Here is a 27,336-nt window from a genome sequence, read left to right as displayed (position 1 = left end):
ATACGTAAAGATTCGAGTATTTGAGTACTCGATTCGTCATGTTAAGATACCCGTGACAGGTATTCAAGTATCCGAAAACACATATTGGCTCAGGTATTGGGTGTGCACATTGGACGAATTTCGGGTTTGAATACCAGTTTTTCAGGCCGGTTAGGAATAATAACGTTGTTTTATTTAATATTCTGATTTTATATTTTTAAAATTCTGATTAAATTAATAAAGATTTTTTGAAATGTTACCTCGTCACAAACACTATCCTTCCACAACCATCACCATGAAGACAGATAAATAAAGAATATAGAGGTTATGTAAACCACCATAATTTATACACAAAAATGAGCTAGGATTCTATATATTGATTCTGGGTTTATTGTTGGTTACTATGTGTTGATTTATTGGTAGTTGTTGTCATGAGATTTGGAGTTGGGATTTCCAATTGGTGTATTGGTTGAGTCAGGTGAGTGTTTATTTTTGGAATGAATTCAAATTAATAGAGAGATGAAATCAAGGCAATCATTGAGAAGATAAGTGATGGAAAAATGAGAGATTAAACGTAGGTCAGAGCTAACGTTGCCGAAAAGCCAGTAGAGAAAGGGTGGTTCCATCGGTCTCCAACCCCACAAAGTCCAACTCAGCTTCCTTCCCTTTCCCGACGAGCAATGTAGGTGAATTTCCAGTAGAGAGTGGTAAAGTTGTTCATCTAAATGATCAGATGAATTTGAAGGCCATCATTGCCAAGTTCTTCTTGCTCCTCCTTTATTCTTCCACCTTAATTGATTGAAGCGTTGGTATGTCTCCTATACATGACGGAATCTCCCTCAACCTCTTCACAAAGCGAAGATGAAGGTGCTCAAGGCGTGGAAAGTGGGTGTTATTTGTGTTCCACCACTCTACATCACAACTTTCAATCAACAAAAACTTGAGACTCGAGAATTGGCCTTCAAATGTTTTCCACTCGGACCCAGCCAAGGATTTCCTCTCCAGTTTGAGAACTTGAAGAAGAGGCAACAAACCTATCTTCGTCGCCATATACAGAAAACATGGTTTTATATGAACTGGTAAATTATTATAACTCATGTATAATACTTGCAAGCAACTCTTGTTATCATCCAAATTCAAAACTGAACTTAAATTTTTTTCAATAAAACCCCAGTTTTCTTTTGTGCGTTCAGACTTGGATAAGAGTCCTCCTACCACAACAATTGACAATGGAATCTCTTTACAACCTTTCACAATCTTCTTTCCAATATCTTCCAACTCAAGAGGACAACTTTCTTTTCCAAATATAGTATTGGAAAATAAGTTCCAACTAGCATACTCATCCAAAAAGTTTATATCAAGACTATTTGAGTTGTTTAATTGAGACGCCAAGTTTGATAGCCATGTAGTCGCTACTATTCTACTGCCATTTCTATTATCAGGAAAAGAATATCCTAACTCCATCCCATGCTTCAATATTCCACATATCATCCATCACAATAAAATATCTTCTTCCTACCAAATATTTGTGCAAATGTAATCCTAATTCATCTTCACTCAAATCACCCTCGATCCTCTTGTCTACTTGTCCAAGAACTTGTCTAAGAATTTCCCATGTATTATACTCTTGTCCAAGAACCTGAAGCAACAGTGGTAATAGACTTTATGATGTGTTGTTGATTTTGGACTACCATCTTCTCTTTAATACCAATCTTGATCAAATTCATGTTTTCTATCACCTTCTGCGCACCTGAATACCACCACGACTGGATTATGAATTTGGAGAGATATCTATTGAAGTTGAGAGATTACTAGCAAGCAAATTGAAAATCAAAATCATGATTTTATATGTAAGGCTCCAAGGCAAACAGAGATCAAATGATTAAATTCTAGTGAAAAAGACCTTGATAGAATTCAATGGAGCTGATCTTTACAACATCATTGCCTGACCTAGCAAGAATTTGATCCACGATATATGACTCGATTACATCTTCAGCATCGTAAGCTGCTTCTGCAATGCGACGCTCCCAGAAATCTTCTTCTTCGGTGTAGCCAGCATTGGAAGAATAGCCTTCGAGAAAGTTTTGGAGGAAAGTAATAAGTTGAGTGAGATATTCAATCTGTTTTTGATCGAGGGAAATAGGAGGTTGTGGATGAGATTGAATTTGAACTATGATTTGCACTAGAGAAACTAGAGCTCCATAGGCAGCCATTTCCAGATTTTTTTTTCTAGTTTCAGAACTGGGCAGTGGGCTTTTGAGAGACAAGGTATGAATACTTTGATGAATGATGTATGAAGACTTTGATGATATATTATTTCCTATGACTTTTGCCTGTGTTCACACGTAACAGAAAAATAAATTCTAGCCACAATATAATGCTTACGTGCCACAAGTTACTCCTAAAACTAACCGTTTTATATTCGACTTATTATGAAAAACAGAGGAAGGAATTGAAGAATGAAGATGGATACAATAAATATATTTACTAAAATGATTTATTGATTGAAAACATGGATTAGTATTAAATAAGAGCATACACAGAAATTTTTTTTAGAAAGAGCATACATAGAAATTATTCAAGCACCACTACCAAAAAAAATTTGGATTAAGACAATTTTCAATGGTATTAACAACGCTAATCTATGTGTCTAATTATATCACCAACAATTCATAAAGTGTCCTTATTGTTAGTGTCTCAATTAAAATTAGAAGACACAAATAGAAGCTTCCTAAAAAAAGTAAACCAATAAGATAATTTGTCTTCAATTTAAGGACGATTTCTTTTATATCCTAAATTATGGTTATTTTAAAATTTTTCAAATGCTAGTAATAATTATGTCCCAATTTTATGTCCCTAAAAGATAGGGGTAAATTTTTTATAGTGCACTCAATAGTACTAGATCTTAAAAATTTACTCCCTCCGTCGCCAAAAAATATGCACTTTGGGTTCAACACGAGATTTAATATAAAATTGGTAAACTAAGAGAGAAGTAGAGAGAAAAAGTAATTAAGGTAATTAAAATATTGTTAATAGGGAATAGGTCTCACCTCATTAAAGAGAAAATACTTTCTAACATTAGAAAGTGCATATTTTTGTGGGACGGACTAAAAAGGAAAGAGTGCATATTCTTTTGGGATGGAGGGGGTATAACTTTAATTCAACTATTGCATAAATCAACGAAGAATCAACCTTTTTTCTCCTTCTTACTTTTTTATCTATATTTATTTAACACACTAAACATTCATTTCTTAAACTCCGTGCCGAAAAGTTTCGCCTCAATTATAATGAAACAGGGGGAGTACTAATTATTTGTGGTAAATTTGCATGAGTATATTTAATAAAAAATATTCCATTTAATTATATACTCCCTCCGTTCTATGGTAGAAGAGTTATTTTGTCATTTTAGTGCATTCCATTGTAGTGGAGTCATTTTCTTTTTTTTTAGTAAAAGTCAACATATTTCTTCTCACTTACTTTACTCCCTCTTATTTTATTCTCTATTCATCTCTCTACCTTTTTCATTTCCTACTTTATTTTTCATTTAATTAACCCACTAAAGTCTACTAAAAATAGACATAGTTGTGTATGACCCAGATTTTAATATGCAATTGATAAAGTAAGAGATGGGGGGAAAAGTAAGATAGAAGTAGTGTGAGTAGATTATGAGATCCGTATTATTAGTACTCTCCTGTCTCAACTATGTTGAGTCATATTTTTTTTTTGATGTCCCAACTAAGTTGAGTCGTTTCCTTTTTTACAACAAACAAAACATTCAATCAATCTTTATTTTATTCCATCACCTATTTTACTCTCTTTATCTTTCTTACTCCTTCCATTCCTTTATGTAGGTATTTCTTTTCGACATGGGAATTAAGAAATATGTTGCATGAGTTAAGTAAATGGATAATAAAGTAGAAAAAGAAAAATGAAGAGAGATAAAAAGAGAAGAAAGGTTGTTGCTTTTGACTCGGCTATAATGAGACACCTAAAATGAATAAGACTTGGCTACAAAGTAATGGAGGGAGTACTTTATTCATCTCTCCTCCTTTTTAACATAATTTCTTAATTTCTATGGCCAAAAGTTTTGACTCAACCTAGTTGAGACATATGAAATAATATTTAAATATTTAAAACTTTTTATATTCGGAAATTGGTCTAATTTTGATCGACGGTCGAAAATGATAAAATAGGACTCTTATTTGTCGACGGAGATAGTAAAACTCAAATGCTCTCTCTGTCTCACAATAAGAGTCATATTTTGTCATTTTAGTCTGTCTCACAATAAGACTATTTCACTTTTACAATTAATAGTAAATAAGTCCCACCTTCTACCAACCAACTTAATGCACACATATTTTATTATAAAATTAATATGTATAAATATGACTCGTATTGTGGGACAGATGAAGTAATATTTTAGACCAGGAAATCGGGGTGGTGACTCGATAACTAAAAAAATGACGTGGCACCAATGCAAATACGATCTACGGTCTACCTCTCTCACACTCCCTTACCGCGTTCCAAACGGTGTCGTAGCCACCGTCGCCGCTGCAACCCCAATTCTCAGCAAAAACTCAAACACTTTCTCTCTCTAGGGTTTCTGCAACCATGGATCAATACTTCCTCCTGATGCTATCAAACCTCCTCCACTTCCACAATTACCTGGACCCCACCACCTCCCCCCTCCTCTCCTCCTCCTCCTCCGACGCCGCCTCCACCTCCGCCGCTCCCCTCCTCTTCTTCACCCTCTCCTCCGTCCTCTCCTACCTCGCCTCCCACCCCCCCTCCAAAAAGAAGCCCAAAACCTCCTCCTCCTCCGCCGCCGCCGCCAAACCCCCCTCCGAATTCTCCGTCGCTGCCTTCCGAGCCCTCTCCACCGAGCGCATCTGGGCGATGGAGGCCCCCCTCCGCGACGCCCAATGGCGATCCCTTTACGGCCTCTCCTACCCCGTCTTCACCACCGTCGTCGAGAAGCTCAAACCCTACATCACCCAATCCCAACTCTCCCTCCCCTCCGATTACGCCGTCGCCATGGTCCTCTCCCGCCTCGCCCACGGCCTCTCCCTCAAAACCCTAGCCTCCCGCTACGCCCTCGAGCCCTACCTAATTTCCAAAATCACAAACATGGTCACCCGCCTCCTCGCCACCAAGCTCTACCCCGAATTCATCAAAATCCCCGTCGCCCGCCGCCGACTCGTCGAAACAACACAGGGATTTCAGGAGATCACGCCCCTCCCGAATGTCTGCGGCGCAATTGATACAACCCCCGTCAAGCTCCACAAACTCAGCCCTGATGCAATCAACGGCTCAATGTATTATTGCAAATACGGATTCCCATCGCTTCTGTTGCAGGTTGTGGCTGATCACAAGAAGATATTTTGGGATGTCTGCGTGAAAGCCCCCGGAGGCCACGAGGATGCTGATCATTTTAGGGATAGTTTGCTGTATAACAAGCTGATTTCAAGCGACATTGTTTGGGATAAGGCGGTTAGCGTCAAGGGGCAGCCTGTGAGGCCGTATATTGTCGGGGACTGGAGCTTCCCCTTGCTCTCGTTCCTGATGACGCCTTTCAGCTACGACAGGACAGGCAGCCCTGCCCAGAATGCATTTGATGAGGCGCTGATGAAAGGGCGGAAGGCAGTGGAGGAGGCGATTGGGTTGCTAAAAGGGAGGTGGAAGATTATGCAGGACTTGAATGTGGGACTGAATCACGCTCCTCAAACAATCGTTGCTTGCTGCGTGTTGCACAATCTGTGTCAGGTTGCAAGGGAGCCTGAGCCGGAGCTGTGGAAGGAGCCAGAGGAAAGTGGGCAGACACCAGGGGTGCTGGAGAATGAGAAGCAGTGCTATTACTATGGGGGGAACTTGAGGCAGCTTTTGGCCGATGATCTCTATCAACGACTATCATCAAGATGAGGGGCATTGTTATGCGGTAAATGTAAGAATATCGATCGTTGTATTACTAGCAGACCGTAGCATAATATATTCTATAGTTCATAAGATGAATTAGACCGACTTTGGTCCCAAACTCACATTGGAAGATATGAATTTGGTAATGTCTCTTTTGTAAGTTGTTGCTTATACTGTGCTATTGCTCAACTGTGGTGCAGAATGAATTTCTTTTTGCCTTTTCCTATAGCCTTTTCACATAGTGTGCTTGATTTTTGGGTGTTTACTAGTCTACTACCTCCATTTCTATGGAACACTGCTGTTAGGTCTGTATACAATGACTAAGGAACTGATTTTGAGTACTCTGAGACCTGACTATTTATATCAATAGTTGTTACATTCTTGAAAATTTTGATGACCTTCTCAGAATATTAATGGTGGAGATTGGCCGGAATCCTGATACCCGGTTCCTTGATTTCTTCTTCTTATTCTTCCTCCCATCGCAAAAAAAAGAATATGTAATGGATTGTTCAAGGGAAGGAATTGAATTCTATAAATGACTTGGGATATTTCAGGATCCGTTCCTAGTTATATCCAGATGTGGCTAACTATCTTTGTGTTGTTTTTCTTGTTCGTTACCTGGAAAGAAACATACTTGAATATATGGCGCAGTTCCAAAATTTAACCAAATGGTAGATTTGAATGCCATTGGCATAATCAGGATGTACATATATAGTCATATACCATACATTTGTACGGTCATGAAACAATAATGATAGAATCTCGCATAACTTAGCTCTTCACATCTATCCAGAAAATACTTCTGTACAGTTTTGGTGTATATTGTTTGCTTTCTCTCCAAGAACAGATAACTTTACTGGTAAACAGGATCATATTAATAAACGAGGACTCAGGGACCCCAAACATGTTTGATGGTTGGTTCAGGGCTGCAGTTCAGTTTTATACCCGTCGTTATCTGAAACATTATTGTAGCTCTTACGGTGTCTTTGCAGGAGAGCATGGCTGCAGGGTGTGCAACAATTTAATGAAACCTTGCAAGGTGAGCTTCCCATCACTGTGCCTTATATGCTCTTGCAGAACTACATGGATTGGCACCGTAGGGCTAAGCCCGAGTTCCTGGTAAATTCGCATCAGTTAAAACCCAGAGGAAAAGATGGCTTCTTGAAAACTTAAGAACAAAATCTAGCTTACTGAAGCTAGTTCTTGAATGAGGATAGCTCTGTTTCCGTCTTTCTCAAATATAGCATATGCAGATCGCACTCGTTCTTCCCATCCGTCAACTATCTCCATCTGATGGACACTTAATGCAGCTGCATAGAACTCATCACGATACATCTTTCTATACCCAAGTGCGTTTAGCTGCAATATCTGTCAAATAAGTTGTTGGTCTATCAAGAAAAACAGTATTTTTGTTGTTACCGGTTCGAGGAAATCCAGGATCCGGGATTCCTTCATTGCATCTGTTGCGCTTCTCATCAGCGCCTGCCCGGAAAAGAACTGTGTTCAGCTTATGAATGAGAAAAAAGAGCAATGCTGTTGGTTTATGATATGAGAGCAGACCAATTTTATGGTCTCTAAAGTTATGCCTCCATTGGCATCTGGACTCAGCAATCCAAATTGTTTCTCGAGGTAATAGAGCTCGTCCCCCTTCAATACTTTCGACAGAGCCTGCAAGGATCGGACGAATAGCACCATCAATTTAACGAGTTCGAAAGCACCTAAATCGTGAACTGTAAGCAAATATACACACCCTCAGTGCGGCCCTACGCAGAGGCGACGAGCACATGTATGCCCTCATGGGTCTAAACACATGAACGTCGAGCTGGAGCTTTACCTTCTCGTGATCTCGGAGCCATGGATGACCTACAAACGAGATGATCAGTGAGGGTCTGAGACGAGTAAAAGGAAGTTGCAGCATCGCTAAAATAGGATGACTCACATAAAGCCTGAGCAGCTGATATTCTACGGCCGGGATCCTTGCATAGCAGGCACCTTACCAAATCCTTGGACTCTGAAGACGACGATGGCCACGGGTCGTCGTTGAAACCTGGGCTGGCTTTGAGAACTGCTCGGAAAATGCCGGACTCTGTACGAGCCCAGAATGGGCGGCTGCCACATAGTAGTATGTATGCGATCACACCTATGCTCCAAATGTCGGCCTCCGTGCCATACGATCGGCGTAGAACTTCGGGTGCCACGTAGTACGCGCTTCCGACGATCTCATTGAGCTTTTGATCTGTTAGCATTGGCCATATAATTGGATCACTACCAACAAACTAATACAAACAAATTAGCAAGATGTTGAGGAAGGAGAATAAACCTGGTCTGATGATATCTGATAAACCAAAATCAATAGCTTTTATCTGAGAATCTTCATCTTTTGAGGAGAAGAGGAAATTCTGCACAATGATGCATATATAAGACTAAAATATCAATTTGGTAGTACTATATTTCTATTTATTTCGAAAGGATACTTATTGGGATACAACATTCTGAAGTTACACATGGACATCGATACCTCCGGTTTAATATCGCGGTGGATCACTCCTTGGAGGTGGCAAAACGCAACGACGTTCAAAATCTGCACAATAATCGTCCTCGCTTGATCTTCTGTGAATTTCCCGCCTCTGGTAAAACATCCGAACATGTTAGGGCGACCATCATGCTTACAAATCACTACGAGTTAAAAGCTCAAACGAAATAGAGTATAGAACCGTTCAAGTATCCTATCAAGAAGCTCTCCCCCTTCACACAATCTGCAGAAAAATCAATAGAGCTTTATTTAGGAGTAGTACCAAATGGATTTGGATGAGATTGAAAAGCAGTTGTGGAGTTCAAAGTTTACTCCATGACTATATAGACGTTCTCGGAATCTTCAAATGCATCGTGAAATCGGGCGAGATTAGGATGACCTGCCAATGCTCGCAAGATCTTAACTTCGCGTCTCACATCTTCTATGGCAACAGCTGTTGTCATCTGCTCACCACAACCATGTCAAGAAACCAAGATTCAAGATAAGGTAAAGTTTAAGATATGCTTATTAAAAGTGACAAAACCATCCTACATTTTCCTAAAAAACTCTAATCATAACGGTATTCTTGCAACCGAATGCCTTGAGATAAATGCCATCACCAACTTGAGGCCTAACCACCACCATGGATCTATCTATTTACCGGAAAAGGTGGTGGTCTCGTTCATCACGATGAGTTCATTATGTTTCGTTTTTGCTGCCACTGTTGATAAATTTTCTGTAATAACTCTAAAGCTCAATCCCTCATCAAACACAAAAAAAGTAAGGAAAAAAACATGATTTTACTTCTAGTTTTCCACTTTGGGACTTCACACCATAACTAAAATGGCAAAGCATAAACCATTTCTCAATAAGTCACAATCTGTACAAAGTCATATCGCAATTATCATCACTATTATTGAGCATTCAAGATGAAGACCTAAGTGGGCTCCTAGACTTTCCAAGTCACATTCAATACTACATTTTCGAGAAGAAATGATTGGACTGTGACTATTCATCACCTAATTGATAATGCATTTAAGTATGAAAGAAGTGTTATGAATGAGTCATGAATCGGACAGTTTCTGATACACTTTGAACTCTATGTTCCACCCCCACAATTATTAAGCCTCAGAAATGGTGTTTCAGTCTCCTCTTTCATTGCACTGTAACAATTCCCTTGTCCAATTTTACATGGAAGAGAGGGATTCATTGAAATAAACATAGTAATAACTCTATATTATGACACAGCAGATTCAAATAAAAGCATAAAGAAATCTAAAATCTTATCTTTAAGTGCATAAGAATTATCAAATTCAAATCTACCAGAAATAGTCTCTCTTTTTATAAAGTATTACTAATGGATCCCATTGAGCCCTACAGTGACCCGAATCTCGACTTTTTGAATAGAGGAGAAACGTTTTATCAACTAAGATGTTTTATCATCTGACTAACCTTAGACTTGGGAATGATCTTGACGGCGAGTTTATGAGCTTTGAGGTCACCCTTCTTGGCAATGGCCGAGCAGGTAAACCCAAAATGCCCTCGCCCCACCACTTCTCCGATCTCGAACTTGCTCGCGAACTTCTTGGACAATCCGAAGCTCTTATTCAAGCCTACCGCCGCCTCATCCTCCTTCTCCTCCTCCCCTTCCGGAATCTCCGCAGCATTAGGCTTCATCGAGGCGTGCCTCCTCAGCAGCGCCGCCATCAAGTGCTTCGCCGGCGACGGAGGGGGATTGGGCCTCCTCCGCGGCGTCTCCGCCGGTGTCATGCTCTCCGCCGGTGGTTCGGAAAGCTCCGGTGGCTCTCTTCTGGCGTACGGGTTGGGCTTGGGCTTGGGAAGTGGCTTCGAGGTGAAAATACCCATGGCCGCGCCGCTTCAAGATTCCTCCGGCGACGGCGGCGGAGTAAGCTTTTTATTGTTCGGATTATGGTGATTGCATATTGAGGACAAGTAGTTTGTATTTTTTTTATATGTAAAAATAATTGTGGGAGATTAGTTGCTTTAATTTGTAGTAACATGGAATTTGTGTTGCATCGTTTGTCTTTGTATGGGAATAGTATATAGTAGTATTAGTAATTTAGTATAGATGTAGGTGTATACTAGTATATAATTATAATTAAATTTATAATTTGCATACAAGATTTAATTTTGTATATGATGTATTGTATTTATCTTACTCTATTGGTTCAGTGAAGATGTCTACTAGTTTTGATCATCCACAAATAGGAAACCCCAACATTATAAAAGACTTTTGTGATAAATAAACAATAAATACGACTTTCAAAGTGTCCTAAACTGAGACACACACGTGTAGGGGGTGTGTGTGTATGATCGTATTTAATTAAAATCTGGCATATGATGTATTGAAGAAATTGATCTAAAATTCTCAATCATTCAACTTGAAGTTGAAGAGGATGGATGATCTAGATGATTGGTAATAATATTGATAAGTTGTGGCATTATCGTCAATATACCACCTAAAAATGCAACGACATTAATACAATGCAATATATATATAGCTATAATGTGCTTTTTGACAAATTCTACACAAAGCTAATTCTATATAAATATAATGTTATTTAAAAAGAAAATAATTGTACTCCTAGTAACTCACATAGCATAACATGTAAATACACAAATTTTCAGTAATCTCATGAATTACACACAAAAAAAGTGTATGACAGTGCATAGATTTTAATTGTTGTAACAAGATTAAAATTCTCAAGTTTAAAGATGACATTGACAAATTATACAACTTTATCTGAAACGACATAGTATTGGCCGCCAGAATCCAGACAATTAGTCCATATAAGCAAGCCATAGTCCATATCAACTTTAAATCTGATACTCATGATAAAATTACGATATACTTCCTCCCTCTCAAGATAAGAGTCATACTTTGTCATTTTGGTCCATACCCATAATAAGAGTTACACTTTATTTTTACCATAAACAGTAAGTAGGTCTCACATTTCACCAATGTTTTAAAAACAGGACCGGCAAGCGAACCGGCGAAGCTACTGGTTCACGGTTCAACTGGTCCAACCGGTCCAACCACTGGTCGGGCCGTTTTACTGTAGCATTTATAATTAAATATATTATATAAATACTCAAATATATTATATATAATAAAATATAGTTTTGATCAAATTCATATAATAAAATGTAGTTTTTGATCCAATTTAGGGAATAATAAAATCTTATTAAACTTAATTGAGGATAAGTATAATTAAATTTTAGTGAAATATAAATATAATTGTATAAATATATACCTAATATATTAAACTTATATTTAATTAAATATATATATGACAATATTCAAATTTAGTGTGATAAATTACTATCAAAGTTTATTAGATAACAAGTATAAATAATATAGTTTATTTACAATTAATCATAATTAATTAATCAATTTATAAAAATAATAATAAATTATAGAATGAATGAAAATTTGTTTATTGATTATAAGAATAATTAAAGTTATTATTATGTCACAACAATTGAAGTGGTGGAGTGGTAATGGAGTTGGACTTGCATGAGGTCTATGGTTTGAATCTCATTGAACTCAATTTTTTGAAAAAAACTGCTGAAAATCAAGAAAACCGGTTCAACCGGTTGGCGGTTCCCAGTCGAACCGGCCGGTTCATCCGATCCAAAACGACTCAACCTCCCAGCGGTTTTATATGGTGAATCGGACCGGATTGAGCACCGGTTCGCGGCCAACTCGGTCCGGTCCGGTCCGGTTTTCAAAACACTACATTTCACTGACTCAATTCACTCAAATTTTATTATAAAACTAATATAAAAAAGTGGTCACATAGTCCACAGCGAGTATCAAAAGTCTATATATATATATATAGGGTAGTGATCAATGTATAACTAATCTTAAGTGTATAACTAGAGAACAAATCTCAGCCACACATCTTAATGGAACAAATATTATTTATTTTAATTATAGAAAATATGCTGAGGGTAATTTTGGAAATCACATTATGAACATAAGATGCGTTCCAAACCAGATTTCATTCCAAATCTGATCTATTTCCTTCTAAATCTGCTTCCAAATCTGATTCCAAATCTGATCGATTTCATTCAATTCATAAGAAAAATCACGATATATAATTAGGAAGAAAAATATCCCAATCCTAATTTTTAAACATCAATCCATGAGCAATTAGGTAGGAAATGTACTAGATGAAGAAGCAGAAGCGTGAGCTGAGATGAATTTGGGGGATTGCTTTTGAGATGAAGCAGCTCCATTGGAGATTGCGAAATTGAGGGGCGTAAACAAGCTCGAGTTTCTCCATCCCACGCCGCAACAAGAACTACGCACACAAACAATAAGAGAATCGCACAAATTGGGGAATCGCGCGAAGAGGCAGGCCCAGGTGCGGCGCTTGCTCATGAGGCGGAGCAGCAGCGCCGTGGAATTGGAGAGCTCCGGCAGCGGGGGAGTCCGCCATGGATTGATTGTTGAATTGGGGGAATATTTGTTGGATTGAATTGGAATTGAGGTTTGCTTTTGGGGAGGGTTTTGTTTGCAGCTTGGATGGTGCCTTTTTCTTTTTTGTGTTTCTCTTTTTGGTTGGAATGGTGCCTTTTTCTTTTTTGTGTTTCTCTTTTTGATTTGTGTTTTTGATGCATTATTATGTAATTGTTTGGTATTCTAATACGTATTCAATTCTAATCAATGTACTTAGATTGGTTGTATACATGCGGGAATCAGTTCCACCAATTCATAGTAGTACCATTTTAAATAAAACACATCACTATTATAACGATCTTACTTCACTCTTGTTTACAAAACACATCACTCTTAGCATTATCTTACTTCACTCTTGTTTACAAAACACATCACTCTTAGCATGATATTACTTCACTCTTGTTTACAAAACACATCACTCTTAGCATAATCTTACTTCACTCTTGTTTACAAAACACTTCACTCTTGTTTATAAAACACATCACTCTTAGCATGATCTTACTTCACTCTTGTTTACAAAACACTTCACTCTTAGCATGATCTTACTTCACTCTTGTTTACAAAACACATCACTCTTAGCATGATCTTACTTCACTCTTGTTTACAAAACACATCACTCTTAGCATGATCTTACTTCACTCTTGTTTACTAAACACATCACTCTTAGCATGATCTTACTTCACTCTTGTTTACAAAACACATCACTCTCATCTAATCCCATCATATTCTACCGGAGCTTGTTTTTCATTTTTCCATCTCACCTCATTCTCTGGTCACCATCAACGATTGACCGTTGCAATACCTAAATCGCGTTTTTTGTTCACATTTCTTTTCTCTCATCCGATTTTCTATCAGGGGATATTCCCCCCCTAGCCTTAACAAAATTCTTGATTTGTCGAATATAAACCTTGAGTTGCACATCAAACCTAGCAAACAAGTTGAGTATGATAATTCGACTCGAATGTAAATACTCCTACATTAAATTAATTGGTTCGTTGAAATGTCACGGTATATATTCATGTGGTTTCTTTCTTCTATCTCTTGCACGAGCATACAAATGATGTCTCCCTAATAAATAATTTCAATCAATAGTTAGTTATATTTTCATGATTTCTTAATTTGATTTTGTTAATTTGTATTAGAGTTTATAATTATATATACTCTAGTTATGAATTAATTAGATCTTGATTACAAAACACATCACTCTTATTCTGATTTTACGTCACTCTTGTTTACAAAACACATCACTCTTATTCTGATTTTACTTCACTCTTGTTTACAAAACACATCACTCTTTTACTTCACTCTTGTTTACAAAACACATCACTCTTATTCTGATTTTACTTCACTCTTGTTTACAAAACACATCACTCTTATTCTGATATTACTTCACTCTTGTTTACAAAACACATCACTCTTAGCATGATTTTACTTCACTCTTGTTTACAAAACACATCACTCTTAGCATGATTTTACTTCACTCTTGTTTACAAAACACATCACTTTTAGCATGATTTTACTTCACTCGTTTAGAAAACATATCACTCTTAGCATGATTTTACTTTACTGTTGTTAACAAAACATGCTTTTTTAATCATCATCATCAGCTGTTACTGCATGAACATTGAAAAACGATATACAATATACTATTTCTGTTGGATTTAAGGTAACAACAAAATGGTTGAAAAGAATGAAGAAATATACACTAGTGGTATAATCATAATACATGTTTTACAATAATAAAAATCATCCATCCTCTCCATTAGCCTACTAAGAAAAGGTTCAAAATATATTAACAAAGATAGAGATAGAGATACAGATAGCTCTGCCTATGCACAATAAATTGTTGTCAGTTCAACTCGTTCATCATTCTCTCGAAATCCCTAAACGACATTCCACGAGTCAAAACCGGCGCCGAATTGTACGAAACCGAAACTGCGCCTGCTGGCGGAGCGGAGGCGGAGGCGGCTAGGCGGCGGGGGAATAGTAGAATCCTTTCCCGTGAGGCTCTGAACGACGGATTTGAAGCTTCCTGAACAGAGAAGAGGAGAAGAGGAGAAGAATGATCGCGGTTCTTTTCAAATGAATTCAATTTGCCGACGTAACCTAATTTTGGCTATGCAATGACCATTATACCCCTGCCTTGTTATTGTGGAGTAAATTTGTGATTGGGGGAACTAATTTCTCTTTAAATTAGAAAATTAAATGTATTAATACTAGCCCTTGATTTTCTTGATCTTGTGATTGTGATTTGTTCTCTAGTTATTTGGTTAAGGGGTGTTTGCCATAGATCACCACCCTATATATATATATATATATATATATATATATATATATATATATATATATATATATATATATAGGATTGTGATCAAATACAAACTCTCTATAATACAAACTATACAAACTGAAGTCAACGGAGTGTACAAATTATGTCAACGGGGGTTGATGTCAACAGGGGCTGATGTCAACGGAGTGTACAAATTCTGTCAACGGGGGGACTGATGTCAACGGAGTGTACAAATTCTGTCAACGGGGGCTGATGTCAATGGGGTGTACAAATTCTGTCAACGGGGGTGTACAAATTCTGATTGTTCGATGTCAACGGAGTGTACAGATTTGTAGGAAATGTTGACATTAGAAAAATCTCTTATATTAACCGTTGATTAATTGTATTAAGTGAGTAGGATTAAAGTTTGTATAGTTTGTATTATAGAGGGTTTGTATTTTATCACACCCCTATATATATATATATATTGTCATATGTGTGTATGTGGGTAATCTATTGAGTATAAATTTGAATATTTATAAAGCAATGTCCCAAAATATAAAGACTGATCTATTGGATCAAGTTACTCTTATTCAAGTCAACATAAATCTCAATTGTATTTAAGAATATTAGGGTATAAATTATGACTTATTCGCATGCATAAATGGCTAAGTAATTGATTTATGGTTTGATTTGCGATGTAGACAATTTGGACTATGCTGAAAAAACACGGTTCCCTATTAACATTCTTACCATCTTATGTGATAGTCAATAAAATTCATTTGTTATGGCGATAAGTAAAATTATTTGACTGTCACTTTGCTTGCATCAATTTTGTATTATCAAGTGGTACAATTATTGAATTATATGTAAAATGTCAAATTTAAATAATAAAATATCACAAACAGCATTCAATTATTTTGAATAGAAGAAGTATGATCTACTTCGTCTCATAAAATAATGTTTGGGTTGCCTTAGATTAGTGCAGACATATTTTTTGTCATTTTTGATACAATTTTTTTTAATCTTTTATCCCATTTTTCTCTACTTATTTACTAGTCATAACATATCATTTTTCCATTCACAACACGGCGTACTCAAGAAAGCAAGGCTCAGTGCACAGTAGTCCATCGGTCCCACCTAAGATGCTTTCACGTTCACTTTTTATATTTAGAAATAAATCTCTCTCTACTCTTTCTTTATTAAAATATTCAACTATATTTTTCTCTGTACTTATCACACCTAACAACTTCTCCTAAAATCTCTGTAATTCAAAAATATGGACATCTTGATTCTTGAGTGGGACGAAGGGAGTATGTATTTTTTTTTGAAAAATATGAAGTATTGATTTATTTTTTGTTGAAAAAACTTATCCTTCCGTGCAATTATTATTTTAGCTATACCATAATTTCCCAGCTATTCATGTCAAAATAAAATAATGGAATCAATAATTGATCAATTTATGTGGTAATTTTAAAAATAGCATGCAGAACTAAAAGTATGTGATAATTTAGTAATTTACTATCAAATAATCCAAAATAAAAATAAAGTAAAGTTTAGATCTAAATACAACTTGTTTCAAGATCCCAAAATACATAATCTTTTTCACGTAACAAATGTCTATTGATATAATTGACAAGACTCGTATTTGAATGATTTGTCTAATATTGAAAGCTTAGTTTTTGTAGCACCGCATATGTGGTTGCAACCTCCTTCAATATTGTGGGACATCTTTGTGGTCGTTACCTTGCTTCTATTTTCTCTACGTACTACTTCATCTATTTCTTAAAAATAGAAATTTTGAAAACGATACGAGTTTTAATGCAAAATTGGTAAAGTAAGAAAAATGAATTGAAAAAATGGATAAAGTAAAAGAGATATAAAGAAAAAATGGTGAAATTAGTGTTAGTAGATTCTGAGGTATTTTCTAAAGTAGAAAATATCTATTATTAGGAAACGAACTAAAAAGAAAAGAATTTATATTTTTAGGAAATGAGGGAGTATTCCTTCTCTGAATAAATATCTTCTATTGATAAAAATTGGTTATTAAAAAAGTGACTAAATTAAAAGAAAACTTAATTATTGCTTAGAAATTTCCCGAATTATAAAATATATGCATTGATGATGAGAGTAGAAATGAAAGATTGACACTATCATTTTAAACAAATTACTAGATTTCAAATGACACTTATTTGAGGAAGAACACATTGATGCATCAATATTAACCTTAGTACTATAAATATTATATATATAAAGATACGTAATCAAATGCAAACTCTACTTAGTACTAGTGACCGATTTAAGATTTTTAATTTGAAGGTACGACTTTTTGGTATTGCCGATTTTTAATTTTTGATACTAGTTAAATGAATATATACCACACAAAAATCAAAATAATACTAAAATTCATGCATGTGTGATTCACTTGTCATTTCTAAATTCAAAATGATTTTTTTAAAAAATTTAAACTCCAACGCTAAACAATACGTGAGAAATATATTAAATCAGTAAAAAATGTTCAACACAAAATACACTTATCGTTCTTATTTCTTAATTTATTCAAGGAGATGGTGGGCCTTTTTAAAATTAATGGAAGAGCAAATAAAACCAATGAACGTATGAACCGATTCATTTACTGGGCAACTAGTAATTCATTTTATAAAATTAATTAATTATATAACAATAATAATTGTATAAAAAATTAAATCATTTTATAAAATTAATTAATTATATGCTCCATCCGCCACTGCTTGATACAGTACTATATTAATTTATTTTAAATGTCAGTGGTATGCATCTTTTTAAATAAAAAAAAGTTCAAGTAAAGGCAAGATGCAAATGAAAGTTCAATGCTTTTATTATAGTAATAGTAGTAGTAGTAGTAAAATAAGAGGATCCAAGTTCAAAGTTCAATGCTTTTATTAATTATAGTACTATTAGACATAAATATCCAAATGGACTCATGTCAGAAAATCGCCAAAGGTGTCAGCAATTAGATCTAATCTCTAACAATTAAATTTAGACATTACAAACTAGCTATAAATATCGAATTGCACAAACTAGTGTCTTTTATATTTTCCCGGTCAAAATTCATCTTGTTGAATGTCATTTTGACATAAATATACTCTCATTGTTATTCATTTGATTTCGCCACAAATTTGAGAAATTCTTTGAATGTGTTGTGAATAAATTTAAATTATGTATATGACAAATTGTGATATTTAATAGTTGATGGACATTTTTTTCTGGCAAATAAGAATATTTAAAGGTGGGCGAACGGAGAGTAGTCTATATATAATCTGGTACTAGAATTCATACAACATTTTCTCATTTCTTTACACTTTTTTAACACGAATTTTAATAAATCTTAGGTTAAGTGTTTATATGAAACGAAAAAAAATCCACGGCCCTTTTGTTGTAGCCATGCATCGTATATTTAATTGTAAATGTTAGATAATTATGTTGGTCATGCTTGATTTCTATATGAATAAGTTGATATAATTAGATTTAAATGTAAGAGATTAGTAGTGAAGTACTTAGTAGTTGATTAGCTAGTAGGAGTATTTAATTTTATTAAATAGTAATTTTTATTCACTTAAAAATCTTCAATTACTAATTTGTAAAACGATATACGCTAAAGTAAAAACGTGGGCAGACAAACCATATTAAAGAGAAGGACAAGTAAATCAAAATTTTCGAAAATGACAAATACGATATACCTAATCCACAATCACCATGTGGATATAAACCAAACAGCCAGCACAAAAGTTGTGACATACACTACTTCTCTAATTCATACTACAACATACTATCTGTAAATTAGATACTACTATTATAACATTGAATATTGTCTTGAACATGCTTTAAAGTAAAGCAAACTGTAAAGAACCTCAATTAATTACGCCTTCTTTCTCAATTTATTACAAACAATATTGTGTGTGTGTGTGTGTTTTTTTTTCATTCTGGATTGGAGTTGTTTTAGTATAATAATAAACGATTACTCATTATATGGTATGGCTCACATTGTACAACACGTGAGAATTAAGAAAATTAAATAGATTAGTTGAATATATGAATATATGTGTACACTAATCTTATTTTGTGGGTGATCATTTACGATGAGGGGAATAAAGACCTATACCTAAATTCATACTCCATCTAATTAGATGTGATGTTGTTATTTGATTTAAATCCAAATTTCAACCATTCTCACACAATTTTGATCCGTAAGATAAATGGAAGTATATCACACAAGACTATATATATAATAAAGATAAGAATAATAACTTAATAACATTATATCTTGACAACCGGAGACTAAGCTGGGAACCTCAGGAATATAACAGAGCTTTATCATAACTGTTACTATCAATAACATTCCATCTTGACGACTAATCATCACAACACCAAATAAACTACTCTATCCGTCCCACAATAACTGTCACTCTTATTGTGGGCACAGATTTTAAGAAATGTAAAGAAAAGTTGGTTGAAAAAGTTAGTGGAATGTGAGATAGTGTGAAAATTATTGTGGGACGGACCGAAATGAAAAAGAGTGACAATTATTATGGAACGGAGGGAGTATTAGTTAATGTCTTTCTTTTTTTTCATCTATCCATAATATAAACAATAAGAAAATAAATCAAAGAATTATTTTTTTTGGAATAAAGAACAAAATCTTTAGATTCAAATTACATACTCCATATTATATATTTACACATTTAACAGTATCATATTTGACAAATACTCAAGCATACAAGTTGTTTCAAATTAATATTAAGAAAATAGATTTTACCACACAAATCAAGATAAAGAATATCCTACCAGTATGTACTAAGTTCATCTACTTGTCGACAATTTATTTTATTTCTAAAAGCGTCAATAGTTTCAGAAATATTATTGATTTTTTTTGTCTTTCATACCCTTCTTTAAATGCATTGTTCGATGCGATAATGTTGATTATAATTTATAACCACGCCTGAATTAATCTTCCTTTTCTAATTCCGTTGAAACCATTATAGTTCTAGAGTGAGGATTGCAACTAAAGAAATATGAAAGCCTGCCTAGTTTTGTTTGGTGGGGGTCGGAACCAGGATTTTGACACTGGTGGGGCCAAGCTGAGAATAACGATTAAATATTACACTGAATCTATAGCATAAAATTGTCTAAGTCAGCATCAAAGAAGAAAAAAAAATTGTGAAAGCTATGAAACAATCGACTTCACCTTCAATCCTAGTCTCCCCTCTTTGGACAAAAAGTATAAATCAACGAATTTCATACCCCTCCCAATTCTATCTTGCACTACAAACTTCAATTCAACAAATCTTTCTCACAATATTAGTTGATGATACGAATCCCTCAAGCTACATGATTAGCTCAAGAGATAGATGGCCAAACTCAATATTAAGATAGAGGACTGCCAGCAACAACTCATCACGACAAAGTTTGTCATGATACGAAGATGGACGTGCGTGATGGAAAAGCACCTACACAACAGATAGCAAAGTATTTATCCTTGTGAACGAATGCAATTAGGTATAACTATATAGATGATGCTATACAGCGGATAATGTGCACTGATTTTGACGACACAGGAAAAAACATACGCACTGGATGGGTGTGTAGATGCGAAGGGCGCAACATTGTGGTGAGGTAAAAGGAGTAACGGCATTGTAAGAGGTTCTCAGGCTGAATCCTTGCATCTTTCGTATACTAGAACTAGACTCTGCAAGAGATAACAAGCCACAGTTGGAAATAAACAAAAGAGACCATTATCAGGAGCACTTGAAATTTAAAGCAATACAAGTTCTTCATTACCTAAAATCGAATAACCAATTGGAATGACAAACATAGTATAACAGTTGTCGCAAAGTGTAAAACTGCAATTACTTTTTTCCATAAAGCATTCATTTTCTTAAAATATTGGGGCCTAGGCGAATAATTCATATTACTGCAAGCTCATAAGATAAGAAATCAGCATGGTTTTCAAAGATGAACAACTGATTCAGGTGCATATAACCAAGAAAGGGAGGAAAATTATCATGGCTCTCGCACAACATGAATCATTCATACTACATTTGAATCTATCCTATCCAAAAACTAGTCCGGAATTCAAGCCAAATCAAATGCAAGCCATTTATCACTCTAACTGCAGCACTTCAGAAACTTTCGATGCCAGGCCTCACATTCTAAATTATCAATAATGATTGAAAAATGAATCTTACTGGTTCGAGAGAACACTTTTTGAGCTTACAATCATGTAAAAAGAAGCAGAATTCCCCAAACCTGATAATGATATTGCTTAAATCAAGTGCTCTCGTTTAAGACAATGTTCGGGTCTTCTTCATCAGAATCAAATTCAACCTGTGGAAAAAATGATGCATCAAAAAGGCTACAATATGCGCGATTCTCTTTGCCAGACCTCACATTTGAAAACTACATAAAACCACAAAGTGAAATGTAAACCCAAACATCCAAATAACAAGCTCCAGCCAAATAAAAGAACTACTAACATTTTCATCCTTGAACCATCTACCATGGCAATCGCGTTTCCATCCAGCAGCTGTGAACTTGAGTTCCCTCTCTAGGCGCAGTCGATAATTCAATGGCTGCACCTCTCTAACAACTCCCTCTAGCTTCGCTTCAACTCCAGTGGGTTCAGCATTGCTGCCATTATCTCCAGCACACGGCCTCCCCAACTTAGCAACTGTCGGTTTCACCTCCGGCAGAGCAACTTTGCCAGAAATTACATCCAATACAGCCTTTCGAGCTTGCTCAATCAAGGGTTTGCTGGTTGATTTCAACTGCTTGATTGCAGGAGCTTTAGCACTAACACAGCCCGACAACGCTAATCGTTTCTTAACTTCTTCTTGCTTAGCTAATTCTCTGTTTTCACGCCTCTGCTCGGCAGCTTGATGCCGTGAGCCGCTCACATGCGTCTGAACGCAAAACCATAGCTTTTTTGCATCAGAATACAATCATTCGCAAAATCGTTTTGATTTTCAGATATCAAATTATCAAAAACAAAAAGCGATTAATCTGGGGATTTTATTCTTGGGATTGATTAATTAATTAAAAACTCAATTAGGGTTGTGAGGAATCTCACAGAGAGCATGGTGGGGGAGTCGAGAACGGGATTGGTAGGGCAAACGAGACAGGCAAACTTGCCGCTGGAAAGTTTCCTATAGATAGATGAATCGATGCGTTCGATCATCAAATCGTCGACTTTTCGCTTCCGGTGTTGTGCCTCCCGCGCCCAGCTATCGCCGCCGTAAACGCTCATCTCAAAATTACTCAGTAAATCTTCAGAGCAAAAAATTTCTGTATAATTTCCGGTATGATTGATGTAAAATTGCAACAAACGATCTCGTCTCAGTTCGGGCAAGAATTCGGAATATCTCACAAACCCTGTGAAATTTGAGAGATTTAAAAAAAAGGCACGATTCACATGCCTTTTGGAATTAGAGATTAAATTTGCAGACCTTTCGAAATCTAAGACCTTGCGAATTTTCTCGGAATAAGGGATTTTCAAATTTTAATTTATTTTGTTTTCTTTTTTCTTATTATTTCTCTCATAATATTTATTAATTGACTAAATTACCTTTAATATTTTCATATTTTCGCTGATTTTTTTTTTAATTTTATTTTCACCGCAATTATGATATTTTTTATTCAAATTTTATTTTAACCCAATTTTGCAAAGCAAATCAACGCCGCCTCCAACCCTCATCCCCCTACCCTTTCTTTGCTGTCTCCCCCTCCTTCCCCTCCACTGAAACAAACATTCTCAGACAGATATGAGATTCAAAAGCTTATTTCTTGTGGTCCTTTTTGCATAGACAATGTTTGGTTCAATGGAATTTGCTGCCACATCAAGATCCCAGTCACCTGCTTTCATCATGTTGATTAATGGCTTAATGACTTAGAGAGTCCTTTCAGGGACGTCCGATAAAATTGGAACGAGGATGACACGCATAAATCGAGAAATGGTCCAAATTTTCGCCCGTAGGGGCGTAGCGCAGTTGGCAACGGAGGGGCAGATCTTGCTGCAATGAGTCTGGGTTTAAATCCCACTGTTGTCGTGTAGTTGCTTCCTCTCAGGCATAAGTGTGAGGCCTTAGGAGATGGGCTTCTGGCAGTCAGTGTGTTAAGGTCTCCCCCTTAACGGGCTACTGCGTATCCTGATTTAAACCCCTCATATGATGTTGGGCCGGAGTGTGGGGCTGTCAAGGCGACAGAATCGCCTTTTGCTGCAATTAATGGCTTAGAGAAGTCATGGATGGCCCTGGCAGCAACTTCACCAGATTCGTCCAATTGTCCGTACACATAGCCGGCGATCCCTCATTTTGGTGTGAATGTAGTCCCACATATGCAGGTAGAACTTGAACCTGCTAAACATGAAATCAGTTTCTTCGTGGAGAGATATGAGGGCGCGAGTTTCCTCTTCACCCCATGTTTGATGTTTCCACCCGTTTCTTAGGAGCAGGTGGAGGCGCTGTCGCTGGTTTGGGTGAACTCTGGTTTGCGGCATCATCTCCGCCGCTGATTTCGGTGATCATGTTGTTGAAATCTGTGGCAGATTCTTCTTGTTCTTGAGCACTTTTGAATACGTTTTTTTTCCTAAAACTCGAATTTTGGGGGGGGGGGGAGGTTGTTTCTAAATCGAAATTGAAACATGAATTTGAGCTGTAAAGCAGGCCGGAGAAGGAGGAGGAGGAATGATTTGCATAATTGAGTGAAATAAAATTGGAGTACAAAATAAGTATTAAAACCCTAATAAAAATATTAGGGGTAATTTGGTCCATTCATAAATATTAAGAGAGATATAATAAGAAAAAAGAAAACAAAATAGATTAAAATTTAAAAATGGCCTATTCCGAAAAATTCGCCGCGGTGTCAAATTCCGAAAGGTTAGCGAATTTAATCCCTAATTTCCAAAGGCCTGCAAATTGAGCCCTTTTTTTTCGAAATCTCTCGTGAAATTCTAATTTTGTTAAATGTACAATTGAGTTACCTTTTTTTTTGTAATTACAGAAATGCACGAGCGTCATGCGTCTTTTATTTAAATCTTAAATAGTGGAGTACTATATTCCACTGGGCAGAAGCATCATCAATACGCGAAAACCCTTCTCCATTTCGATTTCCAGCTGCTGCTCTTGGCAATATTTGGCTTCCTGCTACTTTTGGGCGTTTAATCGGTAAGTTGTGTTCTACTTTGATAGTATTGTTGTTGTTTCCAAGTTTCTGTGTGTATTGTATAAAAGTTTCTTAGATTACGTGGGTTTTCCCTATTTTGTTTATATTAGGGTTTATTTAAAAAATTGTGTCTAATAATTGTTCTTATTGATATTCTTTGATGCAGAAACTATGCAAATATTTGTGAGTTTGTATTGGGGTGGTAGAATAGTTCAACTAAAAAAATTAGGTATTGGTTATGACCCACCTCGTGCTAGAGAGGCCATTATATTGAATTTGTGTGTTCATATTCAGGATCGGTTGCTTTGATATGTGATAAAATGAAAATAGATATGAATCAATACACGATTGACATATCATGGAGACATGCTCTAGTTTTTTGTTAGGGATTTAGTTATATATGTACGGGGATTCATAGTGATGAAAGTGTGATGTATATGTTTAACAAGGCTCAAAATTCTACTCGTCATCTAGAATGATTTGTTGAGTATACACCAGTGAGAATTGCAGAAATCCCACCGACTGTTGATTATGGTATTGAGACATCCGCAGGGGTTGAACTTACGAGTTTTGATAGTGGTATGAATGAGCGAACAAATGTTGCGGATACTGGTGATGTTGGAATGTATAATCAAGTAGATGTTGCAGATGCTCGTGATGATGTTAGTGACAGTATTAATCGTGAAATAGAAAATCGTGATGAATTGCTGCCGGCACCGTATGAGGCAAACACTAATTGTAGTGAAGAATTTGTTGGTAATGTTTATTCTACTGATGAGATAGTATGTAAACCTGTCGTCCGAGTTGAACAACTACTTCCACAAGACGCTCATACGGAGTTACCATTTTTTCGCTCATTACCATGTGAAGTTGGTTCTTATGAAGTACCTAACTTTGAAGGGAATGAAGCAAACGACAATATGTACTGGGATGAGAACAATCCGACTCGTATTGGCTTGGGAACTAAATTTGATAGCAAGTTGCAATTGAAGACCGCTAGAACTTTGTGGCATTTGAAGGTTGTACGACAATATAAGGTCACTGGCAGCAACTTAAATAGATGGCATGCAGTATGCAAATATCCGTTAGGAGTGAGAAGCAAAGGTTATGTCAGCGATGTCGTACAAGTGGGAGCATGTCATTGGGAAATTTCAGTCATACAAGACAAGTATGATGGTATGTGGGAAATTAGGAAGTGGGTGAATCGTCATATTTGTCGTGACAATTGAATTCAAGAGGATGTAAGCGGGAAAGATGAACCAGGGTATGGTCGAGAAAATTGTTCAACCGGCCGTGTTATGTAGTTTCTGTGATGAATGTTGTAGACATTCATTATGTTTTTTCATGGTATTTATGGTGAAATGTTGTAGACAATTGCTGTGTATTTATTTTAAAATATTTTTATTTTAATTTCTATTTTATAATTTAATGGTATTTGTAATAAATGTTTTTATTTTCAAATATTACTACATAAATAGTAAAAAAAATTAAAAATTAGCATGAATTCATCCTAAAATGTAACAACAAAACCTGTTCAAGTGTAAGTTCACAACAAACCAACAAACCTAGATAAATAAGTTCATGAAATTCTGCCCACAAGTTTGTTCACATACTTACCAATCTGACCACTTGATGATCCTCCACGACTGGTCGAGGTCGAGGACTCTAATTAATGACTCTAATTAATTAATTAATTAATTAATGGAAATGGAAGTAAATAACTCTAATTAATTAATGACTGATTATGTTGCTCTAATTTCTCCGATACATACTTTTCCATGGATTGAACAGCAGCAGCGAGAGGCTGGAGGCTTTGGATGAGTTTAATTACTTCCATTTCCGAAAAGGTGAAGAAGGTAGAGAACATGTTTGACGATCCAAGCATCCGCAGAGATCACCTTCTTCACTGCTACGCGTCGGTGACATTAGGCAGGGAATATCAATGTATGCATTCGCAATCTGCCAAACATATTCATCATCCATCAATCAAACAAACTGTTTGAAACATAAGAATTTGTTTTGCAGTAACTTACTGAGATTCCTTTCAAATTAATGACAGCTGCATCTTCCATGTTGTTGTTTTTTAGGATCAACTGAGCAAGCTGTGGCACGTGGTGGATGCCGTGGCCCTCTCCCGCGATGTAGAAATCTCGGCTTTTGTATTCCGGGAACCTCTCCAACCACTTCACCAAGAAAGTGTAGGAATCCTCTACACTTTGGGTGTCTGAGTCTCCGTCCGACGTCGTGTTGCCAGCAGGAGACTCCAAAAACAGGACATTTGCCTCTACAACACAAAAAACTGTTTCCACAACTATAAGTTTATCTTTGAAATATTACTAGTACTTTTATTAGCAATATTTCCATTATAGGCCTCACATGTAGTCCGAGCCTTTTTATCGTACCACAACGCCTTGCTGTCTGCGGTCACCGGCTCAAGCCCTGACATCGCACCATTTTCTATCGAGGAACGCTCTGGTCCTGTTTCAGTTGAGAGCAATTGACAAGCGTGTGAAATCTAGAAAATCGAAAGTTGGTGTATTTAGAAGGTGAATTTGTAGTTCGCGTGCATGCAAAATCAGAAATTACCGAACCTCTACTGAGCCACAGAACAAGTGGCTGGGTGGATGATTCGTCAGCCTCGGCGAACCAATAGAAAAGAGCACGTCCAGCGGTAGGATCAACAGTGACGTATCCAGAATGCTGAGGGAGGCTCACTAGCGTCTGGCGTAGACCCAGCAGGCCTACAATCTTGTCGGCCTCTTTTAGGCCGTCTTGAGGCGCCATGTGGACCGGTGAGTACTCGGTCGAAGCTTCATTGACTACTCCAGATTGCACAGAGGAAAAGAGGCACGCAACAGAACTGAGAAAGATGATCATTGTGGTTTTCATTTCTAGTTTATGGAAAGATAAAGAGGCTTTGTTTAGTGATGAATGTGTTTGTGAAACTTATATAGAAAGTAGGCAGATTGAAGAAGACTGATT

At 36.3% G+C, this 27,336-nt stretch overlaps 5 protein-coding genes across 7 annotated transcripts; 1 reads left to right on the top strand and 4 right to left on the bottom strand.

Annotated features, from left to right (window-relative positions):
• Nucleotides 1-1,221: 1,221 nt before the first annotated feature.
• LOC121758396 lies at nucleotides 1,222-2,241 on the bottom strand. 2 transcript variants are annotated; one of them, XM_042153801.1, is made up of 2 exons: nucleotides 1,883-2,241; nucleotides 1,222-1,729 (listed from the first exon to the last, which is right to left on the bottom strand). In XM_042153801.1, the coding sequence occupies exons 1-2, from the start codon at nucleotides 2,190-2,192 to the stop codon at nucleotides 1,599-1,601; spliced, it is 441 nt and encodes a 146-aa protein (XP_042009735.1). In that variant the 5' UTR covers nucleotides 2,193-2,241; the 3' UTR covers nucleotides 1,222-1,598. The 2 variants fall into 2 exon arrangements, with proteins under 2 accessions (XP_042009735.1, XP_042009736.1); XM_042153802.1 differs by having other exon boundaries at nucleotides 1,930-2,241.
• Nucleotides 2,242-4,475: 2,234 nt separating this feature from the next.
• Nucleotides 4,476-6,118, top strand: LOC121758395 (protein ALP1-like). Its single transcript, XM_042153800.1, has one exon. It carries the CDS (start codon nucleotides 4,591-4,593, stop codon nucleotides 5,896-5,898), a length of 1,308 nt encoding a protein of 435 aa, XP_042009734.1. The 5' UTR covers nucleotides 4,476-4,590; the 3' UTR covers nucleotides 5,899-6,118.
• Nucleotides 6,119-6,551: 433 nt separating this feature from the next.
• On the bottom strand, nucleotides 6,552-10,456 carry LOC121758394 (CDPK-related protein kinase-like). The gene is made up of 11 exons (XM_042153799.1): nucleotides 9,857-10,456; nucleotides 8,738-8,868; nucleotides 8,607-8,648; nucleotides 8,411-8,519; nucleotides 8,213-8,291; nucleotides 7,832-8,128; nucleotides 7,643-7,755; nucleotides 7,453-7,560; nucleotides 7,312-7,374; nucleotides 7,084-7,251; nucleotides 6,552-7,008 (listed from the first exon to the last, which is right to left on the bottom strand). The coding sequence occupies exons 1-11, from the start codon at nucleotides 10,268-10,270 to the stop codon at nucleotides 6,868-6,870; spliced, it is 1,665 nt and encodes a 554-aa protein (XP_042009733.1). The 5' UTR covers nucleotides 10,271-10,456; the 3' UTR covers nucleotides 6,552-6,867.
• A 9,821-nt stretch (nucleotides 10,457-20,277) lies between these two features.
• Nucleotides 20,278-22,593, bottom strand: LOC121759682 (sodium channel modifier 1-like). Of its 2 annotated transcripts, none has more exons than XM_042155352.1 (5): nucleotides 22,265-22,593; nucleotides 21,672-22,097; nucleotides 21,445-21,522; nucleotides 20,766-20,884; nucleotides 20,278-20,645 (listed from the first exon to the last, which is right to left on the bottom strand). In XM_042155352.1, exons 1-3 carry the CDS (start codon nucleotides 22,439-22,441, stop codon nucleotides 21,466-21,468), a joined length of 660 nt encoding a protein of 219 aa, XP_042011286.1. In that variant the 5' UTR covers nucleotides 22,442-22,593; the 3' UTR covers nucleotides 20,278-20,645; nucleotides 20,766-20,884; nucleotides 21,445-21,465. The 2 variants fall into 2 exon arrangements, with proteins under 2 accessions (XP_042011286.1, XP_042011285.1); XM_042155351.1 differs by having other exon boundaries at nucleotides 20,770-20,884.
• A 3,588-nt stretch (nucleotides 22,594-26,181) lies between these two features.
• Nucleotides 26,182-27,243, bottom strand: LOC121757858 (serine carboxypeptidase 1-like). The gene is made up of 4 exons (XM_042153328.1): nucleotides 26,946-27,243; nucleotides 26,698-26,832; nucleotides 26,388-26,638; nucleotides 26,182-26,313 (listed from the first exon to the last, which is right to left on the bottom strand). The coding sequence occupies exons 1-4, from the start codon at nucleotides 27,241-27,243 to the stop codon at nucleotides 26,182-26,184; spliced, it is 816 nt and encodes a 271-aa protein (XP_042009262.1).
• Between the last annotated feature and the right edge of the window lie 93 nt (nucleotides 27,244-27,336).

Source organism: Salvia splendens, chromosome 12, assembly GCF_004379255.2.
Source record: "Salvia splendens isolate huo1 chromosome 12, SspV2, whole genome shotgun sequence".
Taxonomy (NCBI): Eukaryota; Viridiplantae; Streptophyta; class Magnoliopsida; order Lamiales; family Lamiaceae; genus Salvia; species Salvia splendens.
This window is presented reverse-complemented; position numbering and strand designations above follow the sequence as displayed.